The following is a 27,349-nucleotide window of genomic DNA, read 5'->3' as shown; positions in this document are numbered from 1 at the left end:
TGTGGTCGTGTTGGGGTTGCCATGGCTACAAACCCATAATCCAGTATTAGATTGGAACTCTATGTCGGTAACCAGCTGGGGTTGTCAGGGAGTACATGGTGATGTTCCATTTTTGTCTATTTCGTCATCCATTCCTTCTGACATCCCAGAGTTCTTGTCTGACTTTCAGGATGTATTTGAAGAGCCCAAGTCTGATGCCCTACCTCCGCATAGGAATTGTGATTGTGCTATCAATTTGATTCCTGGTAGTAAATTCCCTAAGGGTCGTTTATTTAATTTGTCCGTGCCTGAACACACCGCTATGCGCAGTTATGTGAAAGAATCCCTGGAGAAGGGACATATTCGCCCATCGTCATCACCATTGGGAGCAGGGTTCTTTTTTGTAGCCAAAAAGGATGGTTCGCTAAGACCGTGTATTGATTACCGCCTTCTTAATAAGATCACTGTGAAATTTCAGTATCCCTTGCCATTGATATCTGACTTGTTTGCTCGGATTAAGGGGGCTAGTTGGTTTACTAAGATTGATCTTCGTGGTGCGTATAATCTGGTGAGAATCAGGCAGGGAGATGAATGGAAAACGGCATTTAATACGCCCGAGGGTCATTTTGAGTATCTGGTGATGCCGTTCGGACTTGCCAATGCTCCATCTGTTTTTCAGTCTTTTATGCATGACATTTTCCGTGAGTATCTGGATAAATTCCTGATTGTTTACTTGGATGACATTTTGATCTTCTCTGATGATTGGGAGTCTCATGTGAAGCAAGTCAGAATGGTTTTCCAGGTACTGCGTGCTAATTCCTTGTTCGTGAAGGGATCAAAGTGTCTCTTCGGTGTGCAGAAAGTTTCATTTTTGGGGTTCATCTTTTCCCCTTCTACTATCGAGATGGATCCGGTTAAGGTCCAGGCCATCCAGGATTGGACTCAGCCGACATCTCTGAAAAGTCTGCAGAAATTCCTGGGCTTTGCTAATTTTTATCGTCGCTTCATCTGTAATTTTTCTAGCATTGCCAGACCATTGACCGATTTGACCAAGAAGGGTGCTGATTTGGTTAATTGGTCTTCTGCTGCCGTGGAAGCTTTTCAGGAGTTGAAGCGTCGTTTTTGCTGTGCCCCTGTGTTGTGTCAACCAGATGTTTCTCTTCCGTTCCAGGTCGAGGTTGATGCTTCTGAGATTGGAGCAGGGGTGGTTTTGTCACAGAGAGGTTCTGATTGCTCAGTGATGAAACCATGTGCTTTCTTTTCCAGGAAATTTTCTGCTGCTGAGCGTAATTATGATGTGGGCAACCGAGAGTTGCTGGCCATGAAGTGGGCATTCGAGGAGTGGCGTCATTGGCTTGAGGGAGCTAAGCATCGCGTGGTGGTATTGACTGATCATAAGAATCTTACTTATCTCGAGTCTGCCAAGCGCTTGAATCCTAGACAGGCCCGTTGGTCGTTATTTTTTGCTCGTTTTGATTTTGTGATTTCGTACCTTCCGGGCTCTAAAAATGTGAAGGCGGATGCTCTGTCTAGGAGTTTTGTGCCCGACTCTCCGGGGTTATCTGAGCCGGCGAGTATCCTCAAGGAAGGAGTCATTGTGTCTGCCATCTCTCCTGATTTGCGGAGAGTGTTGCAGAAATTTCAGGCTAATAAACCTGATCGTTGTCCGGCCGAGAAACTGTTCGTCCCTGATAGGTGGACTAGTAAAGTTATCTCTGAACTTCATTGTTCGGTGCTGGCTGGTCATCCAGGAATCTTTGGTACCAGAGAGTTAGTGGCTAGATCCTTCTGGTGGCCATCTCTGTCACGGGATGTGCGTGCTTTTGTGCAGTCCTGTGGGATTTGTGCTAGGGCTAAGCCCTGCTGTTCACGTGCCAGTGGGTTGCTTTTGCCCTTGCCGGTCCCGAAGAGGCCTTGGACACATATTTCGATGGATTTCATTTCTGACCTTCCCGTTTCTCAAAAGATGTCGGTCATTTGGGTGGTCTGTGATCGCTTTTCTAAAATGGTCCATCTGGTGCCCTTGGTTAAATTGCCTTCCTCCTCTGATTTGGTGCCTTTGTTCTTCCAGCATGTGGTTCGTTTGCATGGCATTCCTGAGAATATTGTTTCTGACAGAGGTTCCCAGTTTGTCTCGAGGTTCTGGCGAGCCTTTTGTGGTAGGATGGGCATTGACCTATCTTTTTCCTCGGCCTTCCATCCTCAGACTAATGGCCAGACCGAACGAACCAATCAGACCTTGGAAACATATCTGAGATGTTTTGTTTCTGCTGACCAGGATGATTGGGTGTCATTTTTGCCGTTGGCTGAGTTCGCCCTTAATAATCGGGCCAGCTCGGCTACCTTGGTCTCTCCATTTTTCTGCAATTCTGGGTTCCATCCTCGTTTCTCTTCTGGACAGGTTGAGTCTTCGGACTGTCCTGGTGTGGATTCTGTGGTGGACAGGTTGCAGCAGATCTGGACTCAGGTAGTGGACAATTTGACCTTGTCCCAGGAGAAGGCTCAGCTTTTCGCTAATTGTAGACGCCGTGTGGGTCCCCGACTTCGTGTTGGGGATCTGGTTTGGTTATCTTCTCGTCATATTCCTATGAAGGTTTCCTCTCCTAAATTTAAACCTCGTTTTATTGGTCCGTATAGGATTTCTGAGATTCTCAATCCGGTGTCTTTTCGTCTGACCCTCCCAGACTCCTTTTCCATACATAATGTATTCCATAGGTCGTTGTTGAGAAGATACGTGGCACCTATGGTTCCATCTGTGGAGCCTCCTGCCCCTGTTTTGGTGGAGGGGGAATTGGAGTATATTGTGGAGAAAATTTTGGATTCTCGTGTCTCTAGACGGAAACTCCAGTATCTGGTCAAATGGAAGGGTTATGCTCAGGAGGATAATTCCTGGGTTTTTGCCTCTGATGTCCATGCCCCAGATCTTGTTCGTGCCTTTCATGTGGCTCATTCTGGTCGGCCTGGGGGTTCTGGTGAGGGTTCAGTGACCCCTCCTCAAGGGGGGGGTACTGTTGTGAATTCTGTGGCTGAATTCACTCCTGTGGTCACAAGTGGTATTGCAGCCTCTGGGCTTCCTCCCTCAGGTGTTTTGGTGAGCTCGTTGGCTGCCTTGCTATTTAACTCCACCTGAGTCTGTCTTCCTTGCTCCTTGTCAATGTTCCAGTGTTGGATCTGAGCTTCTGCATCTTTCCTGTGGCCTGCTGCTCTGCTAGATAAGTGTTACTTTGTTTTTGTTTCCGTTTTTTCTGTCCAGCTGTGCTATTCTCTTTTGCTGGAAGCTCTGAGACGCAAAGGGTGCACCGCCGTGCCGTTAGTTCGGCACGGTGGGTCTTTTTGCCCCCCTTTGCGTGGTTCTGCTTTAGGGTTTTTTGTAGACTGCATAGTTCTCTTTGCTATCCTCGCTCTGTCTAGAATATCGGGCCTCACTTTGCTGAATCTATTTCATTCCTACGTTTTGTCTTTTCATCTTGCTAACAGTCATTATATGTGGGGGGCTGCCTATTCCTTTGGGGTATTTCTCTGAGGCAAGTCAGGCTTGTATTTCTATCTTCAGGCTAGTCAGCTCCTCAGGCAGTGCCGAGTTGCATAGGTAGTGTTAGGCGCAATCCACTGCTGCTTTTAGTTGTGTGAGGATTGGTTCAGGTATTGCAGTCTGCAGAGATTCCACGTCTCAGAGCTTGTTCTATTGTTTTTGGGTTATTGCCATATCACTGTATGTGCGCTGATTACTGCACACTGTGTTGCCTGATAGCACAGCATAACAGGCCTCTAGTCTAAGGTGAGGACGTTGAGATTGATATCTTTAAATTGAAGTGGAAGTATTAAGGAAAAGCAAAAGTGGCGAAATATTTTTTAATATCATGTTTAGCAAATCTTAAAAGGGAATTTGTCACCAGGTTTTCGCCATGTAATCTGAGAGCAGCATGATGTAGAGGCACAGAGCCTCGTTCCACGGAGGTGTCAATTACTGGGCTGCTTGGAGATTATGACTAGTAAACCTGCTGCCATGTAAGTTCTCCATATTTATGAGCTCTGTATAACCCCACTTTCACCACTGATTGGCTATGTTCTGTGTACACTGCCAATCAGTGGTGTGGGCGGAGTTATACAGAGCTCAGCATTCAGAGAACTGATAGATATACAGCAAGAAAAACAGTAAATTTATCAGCAAGCAGCTCAGTAAGTGACACATCACTGGAGTCAGGATCTCTGCCCCTACATTGGGTTTCTCTCAGATGAGATTGCAAAAACTTGGTGACCAATTCCCTTTAAGAGAAAATATCTTTAATAGAATTCAATACAACTTTAATAAACTAAAGCAAAAAATAGACAGGAGAAACACAGATGATCGACTTACGTTTATTCCCCATATGTATTAGCACACTATAAATAGCAGACAATTCCGGTCATTACATAATTCACACACTACACCATTAATGCTTATTACATAGTTTACGTTACATTGAGATCAGTTTCACACAGAGGTGAAAGCACTAATAGCTATACTGGTGGTTGCCCATAAGCGGATTATGGGCCCATATTAGTGTCCGTCTCTCCATGTTATGGCTACAGCTCCTGGAGTAACAGCGTTATAGATCCTATTGTAGAAAGCTGTGCAGGGGTTTTCTGAAAGGTTGCGACCTCTAACTATCGGATGCAGGATAATATTTGCTCCACTACGGATTAAGAAATTTATCCTGCTAATTGTTCTATGGACTTTAAAGAGCCTGGTTAAAAAGAAGTCAGATAAAGTGCAATGCAGCCAACAGAGACCGCGACAGCGCACGCAAGGAACCGATAAACCATTCCAAATCTGGCTATTCATGGTAACATTCCATGCAGATCCTTCACCGGATATCACCCTATAAACTGCACATACCGTTACATACATCTCTCAGGCCTGATGAAGCTGGGGTACATTACTTTGTATGATCTGTTTTTTGAAAATGTTTCCCCCTGATATTAATTGAAGCATCGGGCTCTTTATCTTTACAGGCTCTTACTGGACTTTAATATTAGGCTTGACACTTTTAATGATTACACAGCCATTGCACCATGGACCTTTGCGGTAAGTACACTAGCCTCATCAGGTCTAAAGGATCTATTGAAAAAGGCAGTTTGTATTGTGAAATCTAGAATCAGAGCAATGGTTATCTGATTTTTTTTGCTTGTTTTTTTAGCTAAGATAATATTACAGAGAATTTTAAAAAAGCCAAATGATAAAAATCTATATACAAGCATACGTACATACATACATTGTGCATTCAGTGCAAATTTGTTTTAAACAGTACTCATTTTGTAGTATTTTTCCTTGCCATATTGTGACAATGTGGCTTGATCTAAATGTGTGAGAGCTGCAGAATCCGAACTTCAGACAAATTAAGGGTGCGTGCGCTTACTCCGGCCGCCCCGTGCTGCACAGAAGATGGTCCCTTTAGCTTCTTTAGAAAAGCCAACTGCACTCATATGTGCACAGAGGGATCGTCAATGCCAGTGTTCCCCAACTCCAGTCCTCAAGGCCCACCAACAGGTCATGTTTTCAGGATTTCCTTAGCATTACCCTGGTGATAATTGCATCACCTGTGCTATACAAAGGAAATCCTAAAAACATGACCTGTTCATGGGCCTTGAGGACTGGAGTTGGGGACCCCTGATCAATGCGATTGTTCTGCACGCAGGGAACATCATGTTATCGCCAGCATTATTGCATAGGGTAACGTGCTGCCGAGAACCATGACTGTTAATCAAGATTAAAAACACTTTTGCCTAAGAACGAGTGTTTTGCTCATTCATCGGCTGATCGGCAGCATATTTAGATATGGAGGTTCCCAATGGAGAGTGTAAATGCGCCCTAAGGCCGGTTCAGATGGGCGTATTTAATGGAACATATACAGACAGACGTATGTTACATGTGTCTGTGAGTTTGGGTCTGGAAATTGCAGTCTGTACACGGAGGAACCTGGCCCTAGTCACCTTCCTTGTGTATTTCCCAATGTGATTTACAAAATGTAGGCCATACTTTGATTGTCCCCAATGATCAAGAAGGCCACTTTTGCTCTGATTGACTTTCGCCGGCTGTGTAGCTCCATCCATTTGTAAGCATTGGGCGGTCACACAGCGGCACCCATCCTCTGGCCACCGCCTTACACGTAGACGATGAACATCACACCCACTGGATGGTGCTGGGGGAGAACACCCCGTGACTCGAGGCCTCTGAGGTCTGCACGGTGAGAGCTCTAGGAGAAGGTCTGTCATTGCAGCGCTGGTGAATGGCACATGACAGGGCCTCCAACAAGGTCTGAAGCTCCGGAAGACCAATGATTCGTACCGGCAGGCTTTTATTCACTTGATTTGATGAAGAATTAAGATTGTTCAGACAGGTAAGAACTTCTGACGCATCTATGTCCAGACCTGGAAAAAAAGGAATTCTCAAAATTGACAGCACTCCCATAAATCACAACCTAAAGTCACCAGATTCCACAATACTAACTACATACATTGTTGGCTAGATCTGTTAGACCTTATGAGACTGGTGTATTAACACTGAAAGTCAGAATGGCAGTATAATTCTGATATTAAGATGCATCCAGTTATAATAAAATAGCTCATGAGTCCAATTTTACGAGTCTCTGCTCGCCTTTCCTGACTGCCAATGTCAGCTTGCAGGGAGCAGTGTGAGATCTCAGCAGGGAGGAGGCGCAGTCAATCAGGTTAGGTGAGCAAAAATGGAGTTAATCTTTCACATAGGACCCTAAAGCCGTATGGACTTGGATTTTCAATGTAAATACAACATCCTTATCAGGTCTAAGAAATTCATTTTTGGAAAGTATGCAGTATATAATTGTAAAATTGGTGACAGATCTGTTTCAAAGAGTACATACCACCTGTCTGGGGCGGCTCTTTTTATTAAAGAAGACATTGGGCAGCCGCTGACCTGTGATGTTACTAATAATGTTAATTTTGTGCAAAAGCACAGTTAAAAGAACACTGGCTTTTTTATTTGCCCCCTCTGTTACTAATCAGTAATGGGTGTAACGAGTTCATTCACATACCTATTGGTCGCCAGGTCCGATGCTTGCTCCAACCCCAGATCATACATGTCAGCTGACACTGAAGACCGTTCCTTCCTTCCTTAACGCAAATCTATAAGAGCCCCATTCTCAGTCTCCTAGATCTACCCTGGGAAAGTGACCTTGGTTCCAACCAGAAGTCGCCAAGTGAGCCAGCAGGTCACAACTGCGGTCACGTGATGCCACCGCTGCGGTGTTGGAAATGGCAGAAGACAGTGGCCGGGAAGTATTCTAAAATATTCTCTGCACACACTACTGATTGGTAACAGATGGGGCAAGAAAAATACAAAAAACAGCAGAGTGCTCCTTTAAAGGGAATCTGTTGACAGGTTGCTGTGATCTTATTTGAGAGCGGCATAATGAAGAGACAGAGACCCTGATTCTAGTGATGTTTCACTTACTAGACTGCTTGTGGCTGTTTTGATAAAATCCCGTTTTTCTCTGCTGCAGATCTAGCAGTTCTCTTAATGCGAAGCTCTGTATAACTCCGCCCACACCACTGATTGGCAGCTTTCTGCCTATGCACAGTGTACACAGAAAGCTGCCAATCAGTGGTGGGGTTATACAGAGCTTATGAATGTAGAGCACTACCTGCCAGAAGGTTTACTAGTCTTCTAGTGATAATCTCCTGCTGATAAAACAGGGATTTCATCAAGGCTACAGCAAGCAGCCCAATAAGTGACAGATCACTGGAATCAGAGGCACCTCTCCACATCATGCCGCTCCCAGATTAGGCGGCAAAAACCTGGTGACAGATTCCTTTTAAAAAGACTCACAGTTCACAATGGAAACAGGCATAGATATGGCCATATAATATTAAGAATAGGTAATATCCTCTGTCCGTTAATATCTATACATGCAGTTAGTGAAATTACCTGTAAAATAAACACTCAAAAACAGAATAAAGCAACAGTGAAGATACACAGTATTTTACCTGTTAGTATAGAAACCACATTCTGTCGCAGTAAGTCCATGCTATGATTGATCCGCTGCAGCCCTGTACATAGGGGGCTCCGAACACTAAAGGACAGGTCTTTCATCAGCAGGTCCACGTTTAGCTGGAGAAATTTAGGAAGTTTGAATAAAAAAAAAAAGTTAGAAATCTTATTGTATTAAATTAGAAATAAAAAAAAAAGATAGCATCATCAGCCACATATAAAATGTTAGCCAGCTATGCAATGGCAATAACTTACCAAATTATTACAAAATTAATCATTTATACGTGTACAGTATCTATAAAAAATATTCGATTCCATCGCAATTTAGGTTTATTAGCAAAATGTATCAACTTTCAGCTGTTTGCAATAAACCTATGAAACAAGAACAATTTAAATAACTGAACACAACTAATATAACAAATGGGGCCTCCAAATCATCACAAACTGCATCTACAAAGAGGACTAGAACTCTAGCGCCACCTATTGGAAGTAGCAATCCTAACAGCCAATACCAAAAAAAAAGTTCCAGACAGCCGTCTGAAGATAGAAGGTTCACGGAGCCGTGCATGCCCTCAGAGCTGCAGCTCCCAGAAAGACATTTCAGAAAACAGAATACGTTGCAGTGAGCGTGCAGGAAAGCAAAGCACGGGAGAGGATACCAGAAGGGGACCAGCCCCGAGCAGGCTGCCTCCTTCTGAGGCGCAGAGAACCGGTAGCCGGAACACCGAGGTAGTAAGGACCTCTACGCCTTACTTCAGAGACCGGCAGGACAGCTAATTGCACGTTACCTGTCCGCACCTACACCCAGGAGGCACGGTGACACCCCTCAGAGCCGGGTTATCTAAGAGACCCTATAAACAGGCTCAAGTCACCAGTTATACAGGTTTTGTCCCATCCTATACGGGGGGGGACAGAGAGAGAGACATCACATCTGTGAGGACCTTATGAGAGGCTTAGCAGTAAGGGACTACACCACTACAGCGCAAGGGAGGCTATTGAGTTCCACCTGGACAAGGGGACTCTGGATTTGCCTCCAAACCGGCCAGACTCTGCCTGCCCTGTGGTCTGGTACCCTGGACTGTGGCTGCTGAAACCAACAGTAAACAAGGTAAAGAGACTGCAACCTTGTGTCCTCGTTTTTCACTGCACCTCTCACCATCCACCGTTTACACACCGGGAGCCCTGGGGATACTCTTCACCAGTAGGAAGTTATACCATCTAGCTGCCAAAACATCACCCCAGAGGACCCCCCTTAAAGCAGCGTAGGTCCCCACTGACCGAATACCACAGATGGCGTCACGAACATAAACTTTATTCCCTTTAAAGACTTTTCCCTTTTACATGGGCGCCGTGAGCCACGGACCGGGTCAGCCACCGTGACATCCCCCTGTGAACACCGGACCTGGTACCGAGTACCCCACGGCCCTGGCGGGCGACTCAATAACACTAAGGAAGGAGCAATATGAAGCTCACAGAGTATAATCTAAAAATAATTTTTATTAAAGTTGAATAAAAAAAAACAACAAATAATAAAAAACAGAGACTGCGACGCAAAACACAGGGAGCATAGAGACTGATCAATTAAAGTGCCTAGTGCAGCAGAATAAACCATTCAGCCATACATAAGAGCAAAGTGTGCTAGTAAGTACAAAGTAATAAGTGGAGTCCGCCTAATGAATATACAGGCTAAATCACCTGCTGTGGCCTAACAGAGTGTCTGGAAAACCCAGGCACAATAGTGGCCAGCAGTAAAGGGTTCCCAAATGGAGAAAATCACATGCATAGGAGGAAATACCATGACAGAAAATAAGTCAAAGAGCCTAATGAAACAATACACTATTTACAAACCAGTGTCAGTCTGAACGCTCCCCATCGCCCCAACGTACGTTTCGTTAGAACTTCATCAGGAGGCGCAGTGAATATTCATTTCTCTTTAGCAGTGGGCACAGGCTTTAGCCACAGCAGCTGGCTCCTACCTCCTGTGACCCACTGCTCCACCGCTGCCCCTCCATCTTTTGGGACCCTCACTCAAGTATAGGCTGAGGGGGGCATTTTCAGCACAAAAATATGTCCTGAAAAACTTGGCTTACACTTGAGTATATACGGTAATCACAAAAGGTCACTTTTACTGACTACTACATCTCCGAATTATTCACCCCTTCAGTACTTATAAGAGCCTCTGACTCGCTGCTAATGTAGTGTAACGCCAGACACTAGCTTCTGGCAGCAGTCCTGAGGAATCTTGGCCCAATCCTCATGGACTTGGCCGACCAGGTCACTAGTATTTTTTGGCGTTTGCATGCTGCAGCATTTCCCATTAATCTGAAGAAACGACTTCTTGTGTTAGTTTGGTTCATCCATTTACCTTGTTCTGGTTCGGTTTATTGCAAACAGCAGAAACTTTGCAAATGTTGCTAATAGATATAACATTCAATGATAGCCGAACAATTGGAATTGCAACTCTATATTATAAGAAAAACAGTAAGTTGTACCTTCTTACAAGAAGCTAGGCTATTCTGCATGAAAGACGATAATGTGCGGGAGTTCTTCTTTATGTCTTCAAGAACCTAGATTAAAAAAAAACATTGACTCTGGCTTAAAGATGAGGTCCGAAACTAAAATGCATTTTAATCCTATATATGTCTGACTATTTAGGGATGCTGGGATAGTCAACAAATCGTTATCAGGGGGCAGAGGCAGAGGCTATGGTCACTACTGCAGCCTCTGCCCCTCCCCGGAGAAAAGCATTATTAATAATATCCATTTTCGGGGCTGGGCTAGTGACTTGTAAGGGCGACGCTGGTCTCTACTTTTCCTGCACACTGGGTATTCTTTTTACAATGTGCACTAACAGTGTGCTCTCTTAGCGGCTAGTTACTTCTGATTAGACCTGTAGAGGGAGTGCACTGTCACTCTGCATATTGCAGAGTTACAAGAATCTACTGAACACACGTCACAATTGGAAACAGACGCATGCTCGGTAGACCTGATGCGTCACTGATGATGCTTCGTTTCAGGGAGGGGGAAGAGGCTGTGGCAGTTACCACACTCTCTGCCCCCTGAAGACGACTCGTTTGACTATCCCAGCATGCACTGGGGATACTCAAAGGAAGCGTCCACAAAGAAGAAGTAGTAAAATAATAAATAAATAAAGCAGAGTAAAGAGAGAACTGAAGGGATTTTTCAATGACAGAATATTAGAAAATGAATTATATTAATAGGATTAAAATACATTTTAGTTTCGGACCGCCCCTTTATTATATATTGAAGGTGTATTTCTATCTCATACATTCATAGCAAGTTCACAGGCTACGCCATAAACTGATGCTAGCTCTGGGTCCCACCTGGGGACCCTACATGTGACATGAGAAGGAGGTCTGGTCGCGATGCATTCAGGGATGATGTTCTCCTACTCTTGGTTTTGCAGAACTCTCACAGTCCTGAAGAAATTATTAAATGTAAAGCGTTTTACCCAAAAGTAAACATCCGAACGAGTTCACAAGGACGGAGACGGTTCACATACCTTATCATGCACAGAGCAGCGGTCCACATCTCTCTGCATCATGTATGACGCCTGCAGCCCACTGTCCATTATAATCTCCAATCCAGACCGCAGTCCCATGTAAAGTAGCTCACCTATAGACTTCTGGCAGGACAAGAATACAACTTAGGCTCCGTTCACACCGGCATTTTCAATCTCAGATATGCAATTCATGCAGAGGATGGATTGGTTACATAACAAATGCAAACACCACCATTGATTATAATGGAGTCTGTCTGATTTTCACCAAATAGTGGGCAATAGCACTATTTGACCACAAACAGGAGAAAAAAAAAATGCAGTCCCAGAAATTTGCCACACTCTTATTTAAAAGGAATCGGTCATCAGGTTTTGCTGACTACCTGAGAGCAGCATGATTTAGGGACAGAGACCCTGATTACAGCGATGTGTCACTTACTGAGCTGCAGCTTTGATAAAATATTTTTTTTCTGCTGCAGATCTAGCAGTTCTCTGAACATAAACAGAAATCTGCCAATCACTGGTGAGGGCGAAGTTACACAGATCTCATGAATATGGAGGACTACATGGCAGCAGGTTTACTAGTCCTCTAGTGATAATCTGCTGCTGATAAAACTCTGATTTTATCCAAACTACAGCAAGCAGCCCAGTAAGTGACATATTGCTGGAATTGGGTTCTTAGTCACTGCATTATGCTGTCCTCAGATTAACCCCTTTCTGACATCAGACGTAATAATTGATATAAAAAAAACAATATAAATGAGGTATCACTGTAATTGTACTGACCCAAAGAATAAAACTGCCTTATCAATTTTACCAGTCCTGAAACGGCATAAACCCCTCCCCCGCAAAGAAATTCATGAATTGCTGGTTTTTTGTTCATTCTGCCTCCCAAAAATTAGAATAGAAAGCGATCAAAAAAAGTCAGTTGCTTGAAAATGGTACCAATAAAAACGCCAAATCGTCCCGCAAAAAACAAGGCCTCAAATGACACTGTGGACCAAAATCTGGAAAAATTATAGCTCTCAAAATGTGGTGATGCAAAAACTATTTTTTGCAATAAAAAGCATCTTTTAGTGTGACAGCAGCCAAACATAAAAACCCAATATAAATCTGGTATTGCTGTAATCGCACCGACCCGAAGAATAAAGTCGCCATATCACTTATCCCGCATGAGAAACGGCGTAAAAAATAAATAAAACCAATTTAACATGCTGTTGATTTTTTCATTCTGCCTCCCAAAGATTGTATTAAGGCTCTGCGCATGTTTATCCTGCGCTCTGCGCTATGCGCTCAAACCGGGGTTTCCGTGTAAATCTCTGAAATACGTGAATCAGACAGAACACCCGGTGGAAGATTCCCTATAATGAGGCAGATGGAGGTACTGTGGACGCCATAAGACCTGTGATCCGGTGGTGTCCGTCTTTTTAGGACTGCATAAAAGTGCCGTGGACTACAGTTTTTCATACTTCTGAAAACTCCCACACTGAACCTAAACCAGATATTGCGTCCACACTTGGCATTTCTGAAGCGATGAGAGCCCGCCTAACTTAAGGGTACATGCCTCCTGAAGCACGGGCTGGGTATAACGTACTGGTGACTGCTATGTACTGGTCATTACAACGGCAGTTTGCAATTTTCACTCGGCAACATTCATTGCTGCCTGTTTCTGGAAAATACCCACGGAGTCCAAATCGTCACTACACCTGTAGATAAATTCCCCAAGGGGTATAGTTTCCAAAATGGGGTCAATTTAGGGGGGATTCTGCTCTTCTAGCAAATAGGGGCACTGTATATTGAGTTCCCAAACTGTTCTAGGAAAATCAGCACTCCAGGAGGCAAATAGTGCTCCGGTCCTCCCGAGTCTCTCTGTATGGCTAAATAGTACTACACAGACACATATGGGGTATTGCCACATTCAGTAGAAACTGTGGGACAAATTATGGTGCCATTTTTAACCACTTCTTGTGTGAAAATGTAAAATCTGGGACGAAAATTAAATTTTGGTGGTAAAAATGTAGTTTTTTTTTTCTTCACTGCCCAATGGTATAAATTCTGTGACACACCTGTGGTGTCAGTACAATCACTGCACCCCTAGATGAATTCATTGAGAGGTGTAGTTTGTAAAATGGGGTCACTTGTGGGGGGGATTTCACTGTTTATGCACATCAGGGGCTCTCCAAATGGGACATGATGTCCGCTAATGATTCCAGGAAATTTTACATTCAAAAAGTAAAATGATGCTGCTTCCCTTCCAAGCCCTGCCGTGCGCCCAAACAGTAGTATTCCCCCACATATGGGGTATCGGTGTACTCAGGGGAAATTGCAGAACAGATTGTATAGTGAAATTTGTTTTGTTATCCTTATGAAAATGCAATATTTTGTGCTAAAAACATTTGTGGGGAAAATTTGATTTTTTTTAAATTTTACTGCTCAACGTTATAAACTTCTGTGAAGCACCTGACGGTTCAATGTGCTCACAAGTCTCGACACATCTACATCAGTTCCCTGAGGGGTCTAGTTTCCAAAATGGTGTCACTTGCAGAGTATTCACTGTTTAGGTACATCAGGGGCTCTCTAAACGCGACATGGCGTCCGCCAACTGTTCCAGCAAATTTTGCATTCAAAAAGTCAAACGGCGCTCCTTCATGTCGGAACTCTGTTGTGCGCCCAAACAGTGGTTTTCTCTCTCATATGGGGTATCGGCGTACTCAGGAAAAATTACACAACAAACTGTGGGGTCCACTTTTCCTGTTACACTTGTCAAAATAAAAAAAATTGGATCTGAAGTTTATTTTTTCGGAATAAAAGTTAAGTTTTTTATTTTTTTCCCCAAAAATTCCTGTGAAGCACCTGAAGGAATACTAAACTTGTTGAATGTGCACTTCTTGAGCACTTTGAGGGGTGCAGTTTTTAGAATGGTGTCACTTTTCGGTATCTTCCATCACAGACCCCTGAAACTCACTTCAAATATGATGTGGTCCTTAAAAAAAAAATGGTTTTGTAAATTTTGTTGGAAAAATGAAAAATCGCTGGTCAACTTTTAACCCTTATAAGTTCCTAACAAAAGAAAATTAGGTTTCCAAAATTGTGCTGATGTAAAGTAGACATGTGGGAAATGTTACTTATTAAGTATTTTGTGTGACATATCTCTATGATTTAAGGGCATGATAATTCAAAGTTGGAAAATTGCAAAATTTTCCAAATTTTAGCCAAATTTCCATTTTTTCACAAATAGACGCAAGTCATACTGAAGAAATGTTACCACGATCATGAAGTACAATATGTCACGAAAAAACTGTCAGAATCACCGGGATCCGATGATCTGTTCCAGAGTTATTATCTCATAAAGTGACCGTGGTCAGAATTGTAAAAATTGGCCCGGTCATTAACGTGAAAACCACCTTTGGGGGTAAAGGGGTTAACTGCAAAAACCTGGAGACAGATTCCCTTTAAAAGGTGAATTAAATGGGTTTTATTCACTGAGGAGATGTCAGGCATTTTTGTTTGTGTAGATTTTATACCTGGAGACCATGATCCTCCACGGTTTCCTCTTCTGACAGATGTAATTCAATGTCATTCAGGGCAGCCAGGTTTCCTACGCTCTGCAGTATCTGCTCTGTTGTATAATTGGCTTTTTCTTTAGCTTCTGTAACCATGGCCGAAATATCTGAGCAACAACCCTACCAAAATGTTAAAGTCGTTAGCTACATTTGGTATTAGGAATCTGTCAGTAGGATCGTTGCTCCTAAGCCATCTATATAGGCATGTAGGTCATAGGAAGCTGAATACAGTGATACCTTTATATTATAGAATCATAGCAGGGGTCTCCAGGGTCATCGTGTCCCACCCCCTGCGCAATGCAGGACTCACCCCCTGTGATCCGATATCTCATTCCAGAGACAGACATTTTTATTATATGTAAATGAGATAATAACCATGGCCGGACACTGATCTCCATGAGAATCTGCCTCCAGAGATTATTGTAAATGAAAGGGGGAGTTACCAGTGTGATGTGTAATGGCCGCTCTCCGCTCTAATCTCAATGCAGAGCTGAGTTTTGTCTCATTACAAACACCTCTGCAGCTGTAGGCCTCCTCTCACAGTGCTGTCAGCTCCGCTGTACTCGTCTCCCCCCACATTTACTGCTGGAGAGAAGCTGAAGAAGTGTTAGTTGTAATCGCACACAGCTCTGCAGTGACATCAGGACAGCAGACTGTCAGCCATTCCATGCCTCATACGGGTATCCCCCTTTGATGTGAAATAAGAGCTCTTAGAGAGATCAGCGTCCATCCATAGATCTTAACAGCTCATTTACATATTAAGAAAATCATGAATTATGCTGGAATAAGACATCAGATCGCAGATATCCGGTATCATTTTATACAGCTCCCTATGACTTATATGCCCATATAAAAAACTTAGGAGGAATGATCCTACAGACCGGTGCCCTTTAAACACATTTTCTAAATAAAAATAAATTCTTAATGTATAAATGAAAATAATATTATAGACAATATAAAACAAGCAGTCAGATATTAGTTTTAACAATCCAACCTTTGAAAACCCTATAATTGGGCTTGTTAATAAGATCAGATCATCGATTATTTTCCCGTTCAGGATATTTCTTTTTTGATATATCATAAATAAAACAGTTTGTCATGCAAATTTGTGTACCACTAATAAAAAAAGGAAGTCCAAGAAAATCGATCCATCACTAGTGGCTGATAACACTAACAAAAATGGAGATATTGTAAATGCAAGTGTCGGACAATGTGAAGACCACCTGTAAGAGCAGCTGCAGGTATCCGCCCAGCTTCCTAATGGCCAGCACCAGGCTGTCAGCTAGCCGGGAGCTCTCCGGCTTCTCGAGAAGACGCTCCAACCAATGCTTGCTTAGCACAACCAGCTGCTGGAATGCAGACGTCAGCCGGACGCTCTGGAATTGGGCTGCGCGATTAACCAGGAACACTGGGAAGACAGCAGAAGACGGGATTGTAGGAATCCATGCTGTAGAATATAACCTAAAGGAGTCATACCAATTCTGGACGTTATCTCCTATGTGAAGAGCCCTGTGTGACGGATCACGCGCACCTCCACTGAGCTCATTCTCTATGGGACCACCAGGGTGTAATGTTCGGCTGCTCTTCGGCACTCCCATAAAGAATGAAGGGAGTGGAGGTACGCATGAGCAACCACCGCTCCATTTACATGGGGCTCTACAGAGAACCGGCTCTCGGCATCAGTGGGGTCCCAACAATTGGGATGTTGCCCCTCCTATGGATAGGGTATAGCTTCAAAACTCAATATAACCCCTGTAAAAGGAACTCCATAAATAATATTCCCAGAATGTGCATGTACAGGATATCTAGATGTTAAAGGGGTTGTGCACTGCTTATTAGTTTGAAAACGGGTGATCCTAAAATAAAAAACCTACTACTTCTGGACCCCACTGCTCTAAAATGTGTCTGCCTTTGCACTCTGATGTCCTGTCATTTTCATAGGGGACATCAGGTGATTATGGCAGCCAATCAGGAGCCAAACTCCTTCCAGGCCGGGAGGGCTTCCGAGGGGTGTCCTCCAGCTCCGAAGGAAAGTGACCAATGAGGCGTATCAGTGACACAAGAATGGCCACCACTGTCCACTGATGCCCCCACCAGAAAAGGAAGATAGGAGGCCAGCAGGATGGAGGAGCAGATGAGAATCCGGTAGACAATTCTATTGGCTATTATTCAAACTAATGAAAAGTAAAGGACGACCCCATTAATCTTAAAGAAAACCAAGTTCACAAGGCCCCCTGTAATCATCTGACTAATGGCAAGTTGTGCCTTCCTTACTCAGAACGCTCACTCCAGTCAAGGAGCGAAGTAAGATTTGTAGCAAGGTGCACCCCACTTGTCATTGAGAAGCATGCACCTACTCATGAATCAGGAGCGTCTGACTCCTAAATGCCCTCCATCAAGACTGGCAAGATTCATTAAGACATAGTATCCGACTCTACAAGACCGGAGAGATTCATTAAGACGTATGCTGTGATCCATCAACACTGGCGATTCTCTCCCCTTGTCTTGATCGGGTCCGTGTTGGAGTTAGACACTCGCGATTCATTAAAACGTGCACAGCTCTTGATAAATGAGGGGTATCTGACAAGTAGCGTTCATCTCCATGCGCCACCCATAATCAATTAGACTAGCTGTAGCGCCACCCCACAGATTTACTCATTTTGACGGGGCAGAGAGAAACTTGTGAAAACGCTAAAAGTTTCCACATTTTTGCACAGCTCCTAGTTGTAGCAAAATGTTGTGATTTTTTTTTTTTCTATGGATTTACCCCAGAATTCTGGTGAAATTGTTTTGTTGAATCGGGACAATATTTTTATTCGAAAATACTAAACATATATGGCATAAAAGAATCCTGTTGCAGGAGGAGTGCGCAGAAGCTTGCTACACATGGCAGTTACTAATTATTTAGAGAAGTGGTCAGTGGTCTACAGTAAAGGGTCACAGGCACAACATAGTGCTGCCTTAGTGCCGCCATCATGGTGTTCACACATACTAATCGTTTATTGTGGATGTTGTTGTGTAACTTCTGTATACTCTCCCAGCATCTGATTCTCTCTGGAATAGACCCATTTTATGACGTATCATTGTGTTTTTTAGAGAATTCTTTGTGGTGCATGATGAATCTGGTTATGGCTTTGTAGGTAATAACCCCAGCAATATTGACGATTTATCAATATCAACTACAAGGGTGTCTGATTGAGCACCTGCAGTAATCAGCTGATTGACTGGGGTCACCAATCACTGGCTTTTTCTTTACCAACTGACAAAAGGTGACAAACATCATGGTCGCCATTAGTAAAATCCAAATACACAGATAGGCAGCAATACATTGCCTTATCACGGAAGAACTTTCTAGGAAGGGCAATTTTATCAAGAAAAGCAAATTGACAGCTCATTCCCTTAGGATAGACACTGTGTAATCATGGAGGAGCCCAACAAATTGCAGGTGTGTCACAATGTCTTTAAGAAGGAATCGCTCATCCCATGCAATCTTCTCTATGTTATAGTGCAGCTGATTGCTGGAGGTCTGGATTTCTGAGATCTTCCTCAATCGGTCCAAACACCCGTGTGAGCTGTGTGCACAGAGCAGAGCAGGGTCTCAATATCTAATGGTCCATACAACGCTCTGCAAGAGCTTTATGGACCCATAGACTCACTATAGAGCCCATACATGATCATGAGAGGAGCACTTCAGGGCGGTGGTTCACTGATCAGTGTGGGGGTAAGGACCTCGATAAACGTCAATCAGTAAGAAAGAGCAGCCCCTAACAGATAGAACAATAATTTTAGGCAATTATCACCCTGTTTTACCACGCACAGTGATTTTTGCTAAACTGTAGCATGAGACACGGCAGCACGAACGTTGCCCCCTTCATTCAACCGATCGGGGGGTTCTGAGTGTAGGACACCCAACAATAAATTGCTCATTGTTCATGGGGGAAAAATAAGAAAGTTTGGTAATAATCCTACATTCATATTTACAACAAGAAAATACAAGATGTAGCATAAGATTGCTTTACACTCACAGGCATCAGTGCTGTCATCGTCCTGCTGTTCATAAGCCCCAGACAAAGCATGGACTCCAGTGCACACAGTACGCAGACAGCAGATCACACTGTCCACTATGTTACTGTCATCTGCATGACTGCGACTTAGGGAATCCAGGGCAGATCCGATTAGATCCTTACAGATCCCAGGAAGATGGGAATCTGTGGGGTTAGAGCAAACACTGCTGGACTTACTCAAGAAACTGCTCGATTTGTTCATTAAACCTATAGACATAGAAGTATAAAATACATTACAGTGTGTCTGCTCCATCTGCACAATCAGCAGAAAAGTTACAGATCAATTACATTGAAAAAAGCTGCAGCTAAACACACATAAGAAGACTTTTTTCTCCTATTTCAAATACATTGAAATTGCATAAATATATACTTTAAATTGCCGCAAGATCTATCTGTTAGTTCAATATATGTAAAAAAGGTCATTCCTGTAATTCATACCGTGTGGATGTTTAGTGTCTAAAGTCAGAATCCAAAAGGCTTCCCGCAGTGCTAATTGTTTCTTCCAATCTCCACCTCTAGGTGACTGACTAACCCTTTCTATGCCAAAAAATGAAAAATCTGATAGGTCTCCTTTATGTACAGAAATAAAATGTTTCGTAGCCCCAGAATAGCCTGAATTATTGTTATTTATATTTGCTATGTGTTCTGAAATTCTTTTTTTGATTTTCCTCGTGGTGTAACCTATATAGCAAATGTTGCAAGCCTTACATTTTATGCAGTATATAACGTGGTCAGAATCACAATTAATAAATGATTTTATATTATAAGTAACATTGTGATTCGAGGAAAAAGTATTTCTTTTGTTGTCTGCAAATTGGCAGACATTACATCTGTTGCCAGAACATTTAAAAAAACCTTTTATTGATAGCCATGATGTGGGAGTTTTTTTCTGGCGCACCATACTGGGAGACAAAATATTCCCCAGTGTGCAACCTCTCCTGGCCACTACTCTGCATCCATTCTGAAGAATTGTGCATAAAGATTTATCCTGATTGACTACAGGGAGATATTTAAGAATGATCTGTTTAATTTTATTGTACTGACTGCTATAAGCGGTAGAAAAAGTAATCTGCGTTTCAGGAGCGGCACTTGCATTTTCACTGTCAGAATACAATAAATCAGCACGTGGAATTTTGGAAACATGTCTGAATGCATGTCTTATATTGGATTGTTTATATCCCCTATCAAATAATCTATTAGAAATAAGATGACTTTCCTTGTGGAAACTTTCCTCACTAGAGCAAATTCTTCTCGCTCTCGTGAGCTCACCCCTAGGAATGGCATGAATGGTATGTCGAGGGTGTGCGCTTGAAGACATCAGGATTGTGTTTCCAGAATTGTCTTTTCTATAAAGAGAAGTATTAACCCTATGTGTTGTATTGCTGCCGGTAAGGAGCACATCCAAGAATGAAACCTCGTGCGATGGAATGCCGCTGGTGAAACGCAGGTTACACTTGTTGTTATTCAAATAGAGCATGAAATAAGAAAACTTAGTCACGTCCCCTTGCCAAATTAGCAGAATATCATCCACAAATCTCCCATACCAATTAAGGTATGGGAGAAATGGATTATCATCTGTGAATATGTAGGTTTCTTCCCACCATGCCATAAATAAAACGGCTAAAGATGGGGAGAATTTAGACCCCATAGGAGCACCCATGGTCTGGATGAAGTACTCATTTTGAAACATAAAAAAATTATGCTTTAGTAAATAATGTAGAGACGCAAGAATGAACCATTTCAATGAATCTGAATAGCTACTATACTTAGATGATGTTCAATTGCTGTCATAGCCAAAGAATGGGGAATGCATGAATATAAATTTGTGACATCGCAAGTTACAAAAGAATAATTATGACACCATTGAAAAGTATCAAAAACCTTTAAAACTGTTGTTTAAAACATTTTTTCATTGTAATTGATTGCTATGTCTGTGATTGGTTCCTTGCTATATATAAACCTGTTCATCTAGATGGTATTAGTTCCTATGACTAAGGCAGGCAGAGAGAGTCTCTCTCTCTTTTTTAATATTGTTTTTTAAAATGCTTCAATAAATTTTGGATATTTTACTTACACTGGATGGACGTGCTGGATATTCCCTTTTTCTTTCTTCCACTTCAGCTGAAATCACCAGCAGGTACGGCACCCACCAGCTACATTCATTTGCAACGGTTTACAGATGCACGTCTCGGCGTGTCAAGCTCCTAACCTTCCCTCTCCCCCCTCCTTTTTTCTTAAATGTTACAGATCAATATCTAGTTTAGCAGAAAGTGTGTGTGTGTGTGTGTATGCCTGTGTGTGTGTGTGTGTGTAAGGCCGGGTTCACATTTGCGTTGCGTCAAAACAATGCATCTGCATGTCCTGCATACCTAATGTTAAAGATAGGTACGCAGGATGCATGCAGAAGTATGCAGAAGTAAGCGGGGCTTAACTGAGGCTGTACGCAGCCCTCCCCAAAGCCCCCGAACGCTAATGTAAACTTAACCTAAAGGAGTGGACAAGAAAGAAGAGTACAGTTGATACATAACTGAGTAACTGCACACGAACACCGCCATCTGCCGGTCAAAGGCGAACGTAAAGAAAGAATTATAGTAGTAGGAACCCCAAGAGTGGAAGAGCATGTTCACAGGGAAGAGATTGAAGACGACACCAGGTCAGATGACACCTGTGCTGCAGTTATAAAATAAAAAAAAGGCCAGGCCGAGAAGGGAAGAGTTGGCGCCAGAACCTGTACCATGACAGGTTGTGTGGCTGCGAGATGGGCTTACTGCCACCATCGCCACAGAAGGGTCCAAGAGTAGTCAAATGGTGGAGAATGTCTGAGCTATGAGGAAGATCCGTGACCATCACCAGTAGAAGACCGTAAGCAATGCAAGTATAGCCACGTAATTTGACAAAAGTTTCTAAAAGGTACAATAACCCACATATTCATTCCAAAATAAAATTTGACCTGAATACTAACCCGATGAGTGTCCAGATTGTAAACTTTGAATAGGGTGGACTCGTATCTCATAAAGACATCCAGAAATCCTCTTGTTCTTCATGAGACTTTTGCTCCTTAAAAAAAAAAAATATCTGAAATTAAATAAATCTGTATCTACAAGTCACATTCAATCAATGGAAGCTCTGTTGTGCTCTGAAGTGTTTCCCACCGGCCTTCCACCTTTTCTAGGGTATGTAAGCGGCTGCCACGTCCAGCACTAATAGAAGCCTGGACCATAAAGTTGGACATGCACACTGCAGATCTGGCTGCATTTTCAGGTGTTAAACATTGTTAGTGGACCATCATGCTGTACTTTACCTGCGCCTTGAGAAATGTGACACTGATGATTTTGATAAGTCTGGCTCCCATTCATCTCCTGGGTCATAAAATATGTCATCATCCTTTGCACTGCCATTGCTCTATAAATGTAAAAATCACAGCTATTTAGCATTTAAAGGGAAATCTCCAAAAACACTGTCACCTGCAGGCTCTAGTGTTGAAACCTTCACGCCATGGACATTTTCCATTTTTATCTCCCCTTCTTCCAAGAGCCATAACCTTTTTAGATTGTTATGTCCATATAACCATAAGAGGGCTTGTTTTTCGTGGGACAAGTTCTAGTTTTGAACGACCCAATTCATTTTATCATGTTATGCACTGGAAAGCGGAAAAAAATCCCACTTGCGAAGAAGTATAATGTCATAATTGCTTTTTTTTGTTTACCATGTTCACTACATGGTAAAACCGACCTGGCAATATGATTCTCTAGGTCAGTACGAGTACATCAATACCAAACATGTATAGTTTCTTTTTTAAGCGGTGAAAAAAAATTGGGAAATTCGTAAAAAACAAAAACAAAAACAAAAAAAAAAAAAAAACTTTGTGTCGCCATTTTCTGAGATCTGTAATGCTTCCACTTTTCAGGATCTGGGACTGTGCGAAGGTTTTTTTTTTTGCGGCCTGAGCATATGTCGTTACTGATGCCATTTTGAGGTAGATACAATGTTTTCATCATCTTTTACTGCATTCTATTGCAATTTTGCGGCAACCAAAAAAAACGTAACTCTGCCAATTCGATCCATTTTCTCATTACGCTATTTACTGATTGGATTAATTTATATTATATTTTTATCTGACTTTTATGAATGCAGCGGCACCAAATATGTGTACTTTTTATTTTTAACGGGTCAAAAGGGGGAGATTTGAACTTGTTTTATTATTTTTTTGTATTTCAAAAACTTTTTTTTAACTTTTCATTGTAAAATACTGTTATTACTTTGTAATAATCCTCCTTCCCCTTATTCGTAGTCTTCAGGTTTCCTATAACATTATCTGTAGAAACTGTGAGGAGATCTGTAACGGTTGGACAAACCCAGATGCATTTGCGCAATCATTAAAGCGTATAATTATCAGTGAACAAAACCGTTCACATCAAGCTCGTCAGTCACCTCGTACAACTCCTTCATTGCAGCCAACTTGTACTCAAATTTCTCAAGACTCCAAAATGTCACAATGCCCAACTTGAGATTTCTAACCAGGATCTGTACAGAATCTCCAGGCTGGTTTTCTTTATCTGTATCAGATATATGATGCCTGGAAAATAATAGATGTTTATCATGAAAAATGACAAATAGATTTAGCAAAGATATTGAAATAAAAGTTAAAAAAAAAACTAAAAATGTTTTAGTGGAGCTTTGACAATATTTTTCTACTGTTCTTTTAATTTTTAATTCAGAAAATGATATGTCACAGGTAAAATCTGTGCTCAGTAAAAAAAAACAGATTTTTACATTTTTGAGATAGGAAATGGCAGTTGGTGCTTATAAAGTTCTATGGAGAGGGCAGGGAGATGAGAAAGTTGCTCCCTTCTAGTCCGCCCTTCCTTCTACATAGGAGATAGCAGTTGGTGCTTATAAAGTTCTATGGAGACGGCAGGGCGATGAGACAAGGTTGTTCCCTTCTAGTCCGCGCTCCCTTCTACATAGGAGATAGCAGTTGGTGCTGATAAGATTCTATCTCCGTAATGTAAAAATCTGTCTTAACTAAATATAGATCGTACATGTTAAATGAGAAATTTGAGAATTAAATAGACCTGGTGTACAGAAAAGCAGATTTAAATGGCAAGTTATATTACAAAAGTTTCTTATTTTCATTTGCACTATTGATTTGTATAGAAAAAAAAAAATCAAAACGACGATTATATTTTAAACCATGCTTATTACTAAAGAGGGGCTGAGGGACTAATTAAAATGGCTTTTTTTGTCTGTTTTTTCTCTCCAAAAGCGAATATCTCTGAAATGCAGTGAAGAATAGGGTGCCAAAAATGCAGATTTCCCCTTCAACCAATGGGATATTAACAGATTATTCTCTGGGGATACTTACTTTTTCTACTCTATGACGCTGCCCAATCATAAGAAGGCAGTACCATAGAGGGGGGGGGGGGGGAGGTAAAGGAAACCCCCAAAGAGGGTGCAAACAGTCATTTTTAGTTTCACATGATGAGGCTTGAAGTGTTTCACTTGACCACACTGTAATTAAAGCTGCAGCATGGAATCAGATAATTGATAGCGTGCACAATATCTGTAGAAGATCCAAAGCGTTGTATGTGACAAACGCTGCTCCCACGATGCTCTCCTCCTCTCCCAGCTCTATAATGGCAGGGAGTGAGGAGTTCTCAGTGTGGTAGAGTCAGACATCATTTCTCACCGGATGACACTGGAAAAGTCTGTTTGGTCATTCTCTGGGGTCGTGTTTTTTTCCCCTGTACGATGTGGCCTTCCCATGATTGAGCAGTGTCATAAAGAGGGAAAAAATAAACACCCCCAGAGAAGAATCAATGCTAACCCCACCTTTGTCGAAGAGTAAATTGGCATATCAGGTGCACCAAACTTCCAAAGTCCATATCCCAACAACGTAGTGGACAAAACAAGCTTTAATCATCCCCTTTTTAGTGATAGAAAGTGGACTTTTCACAATATATTATATTTTAAACAGTACATAAGGCTGAAAGGAGAGGTCCATCAAGTCCCATCTATAGTCATATCTGGCTGATTAAATGAAAGGCAAAGCCGATATGAGAAGGATGTCAGTTGCTTCATATAAAGAGAAAAAAGTAAAGAGGGATTTTTGTGTACTCACCGTAAAATCTTTTTCTCCGAGCCAATCATTGAGGGACACAGGACCATGGGTGTTATGCTGCTGCCACTAGGAGGACACTAAGAAGACATAGAAAGATTAGCTCCTCCTCTGCTGTATACACCCTCAAATTGAACCAGTTCGTAACAAAGCAGTAGGAGCTTGTATCTATTAACAAGAATAAACCATGTCAAAACTAAGAACGAACACAAGCCATTAGGCTAACAGGGTGGGGAGCTGTGTCCCCCAGTGATTGGCTCGGAGAAAAGAATTTTACGGTGAGTACACAAAAATCCCTATTTCTCCTAAGCCTCATTGGGGGACACAGGACCATGGGACGTCCTAAAGCAGAAACAACACAAGTGCTATTACCCCATGCACCAGTAAGTTACAGATGTGGCACTGCAGACTGCAGAATCTGCCTGCCGAGGGCCGCATCTACAGAGGCCTGAGAATGAATACTGTAGTATTTTGTGAAAGTATGCAAGCTGGACAAGTCACAGCCTTGCAAACCTGTTCTGCTGACGCCTGGCGCCGAATGGCCCAAGAGGCGCCCACTGACTGAGTGGAGTGTGCCTTAATCCCTGTAGGGACAGGTTTGCCCTTAACATGGTAGAACTCCTGAATAGTCAAGCGAATCCACTTGGCTATTGTGGCCCTTGAAGCGGCTAGGCCCTTCCTATGCCCCTCCGGATGCACGAATAGAGCATCTGACTTGCAGAAAGGCGCTGTCCGCAAGACTTATCTCCTAAGAGCTCTCACTAGATCCAGAGTGTGAAGAGCCTTCTCGATACGATGTTCTGGTGCCGGACAGAATGAGGGCAAAACAATATCCTCGTTGAGATGGAAAGAAGAGACAACTTTCGGCAGAAAAGACGGGGGGCGTTCTCAGAACCACCTTGTCTTGATGGAAAATCAGGAACGGAGCTCGGCAGGACAGGGCCGCAAACTCCGAAACCCGCCTGATGGATTTGACCGCGAATAGGAAAGCTACCTTCCAAGAAAGAAAAGTTAGCGAAACATCCTGCAGCGGTTCAAAAGGGACCGGACTGTAAAATCCGGAGGACCAAATTAAGATCCCATGGTTCCAACAGCATTTTATAGGGAGGCACCACGTGGGAAACTCCCTGAATGAATGCCTTCTCCTGCAATCTGGTGGCAATCCTGCGTTGGAAAAAAACAGATAAGGCAGAAATCTGTCCCTTGAGTAAGACCTGACTCCAATCCGGTCTGCCGAAACTCCAAGATGGAAGGAATGGAAAACTCAAGAGGCGAGAGTCCACAGTCCTTGCACCATGAGAAGAAGGTCTTCCAGGTGCGATGATAAATGTGCATAGACACGGGTTTCTTAGCACTAATCATGGTGGAGATCACTTGATGAGAGAATCCTGCTGGAGCTAGAACCCAAGATTCAACGGCCACACCGTTAAACACAGGGCCCCGGAGTTCTGGTGTAAATAGGGACCTGGGAAAGCAGATCTGGGCGATCCAGCAGTCGCCAGGGAACGTCGGCAACGAGTTGAACTAGCTCCGCCCGGCGCGACCAGGATCACTGGTACCCCCTCCGCCCTGATCTTCTTGATGACCCTTGGAATTAAGGGGAGCAGGGTAAATACATACCGAAATTGCTGCCACGGAAGAACCAGTGCATCCGCCTCTATGGCAACTGGGTCGTGGGACAAAGCTATGAACTCGGGAACCTTTGTGTTTAGCCTTGAGGCCATCAGATCCACATCCGGAGTCCTCCAGCGATGACAAATCTGATGAAAGACCTCCGGATAAAGAGACCTCTCTCCCGAGGCCCTGGCGGCTGAGGAAATCTGCTGCTCAATTCTCTACGCCCGGGATGTGAACCGCCGATATGGATGTGTGGTTCCTCTCGGCCCAATGAAGTATGTGACCTACTTCGTAAATGGCCATCCTGCTGCGGGTGCCCCCTGACGGTTGATGTACGCCACAGCCGTGGCGTTGTCAGATTGGATCCTGATGGGACGACCTGCAAGGAGATGATGAAAACGCAGAAGGGCTAACTTGATTGCCCTTATCGCCAAAATGTTGATCGGCAGGCGCGGCTCTCGAGAAGACCAGTGTCCCTGT

At 43.0% G+C, this 27,349-nt stretch overlaps 1 protein-coding gene across 1 annotated transcript in view; it reads right to left on the bottom strand.

Moving 5' to 3' along the window:
* Positions 1 to 4,322: 4,322 nt before the first annotated feature.
* Positions 4,323 to 27,349, bottom strand: part of KIF14 (kinesin family member 14) — a 111,220-nt gene continuing 88,193 nt past the window's right edge. Inside the window, exons 21-30 of the mRNA XM_069737332.1 lie at positions 23,566 to 23,710; positions 22,436 to 22,536; positions 22,097 to 22,191; positions 19,096 to 19,341; positions 16,294 to 16,478; positions 15,032 to 15,190; positions 11,511 to 11,633; positions 10,480 to 10,554; positions 7,984 to 8,107; positions 4,323 to 6,390 (exon numbers count right to left, since the gene is read on the bottom strand). Of these exons, the coding sequence (XP_069593433.1) occupies positions 6,143 to 6,390; positions 7,984 to 8,107; positions 10,480 to 10,554; positions 11,511 to 11,633; positions 15,032 to 15,190; positions 16,294 to 16,478; positions 19,096 to 19,341; positions 22,097 to 22,191; positions 22,436 to 22,536; positions 23,566 to 23,710 (1,501 nt within the window). The 3' untranslated portion in view covers positions 4,323 to 6,142. The remainder of the gene's footprint in view (positions 6,391 to 7,983; positions 8,108 to 10,479; positions 10,555 to 11,510; positions 11,634 to 15,031; positions 15,191 to 16,293; positions 16,479 to 19,095; positions 19,342 to 22,096; positions 22,192 to 22,435; positions 22,537 to 23,565; positions 23,711 to 27,349) is intronic.

The sequence above is a fragment of the Ranitomeya imitator genome, chromosome 8, assembly GCF_032444005.1.
Source record: "Ranitomeya imitator isolate aRanImi1 chromosome 8, aRanImi1.pri, whole genome shotgun sequence".
Taxonomy (NCBI): Eukaryota; Metazoa; Chordata; class Amphibia; order Anura; family Dendrobatidae; genus Ranitomeya; species Ranitomeya imitator.
Note: the sequence above shows the minus strand (reverse complement) of the source record. Positions and strands in the feature narration are given on the sequence as shown.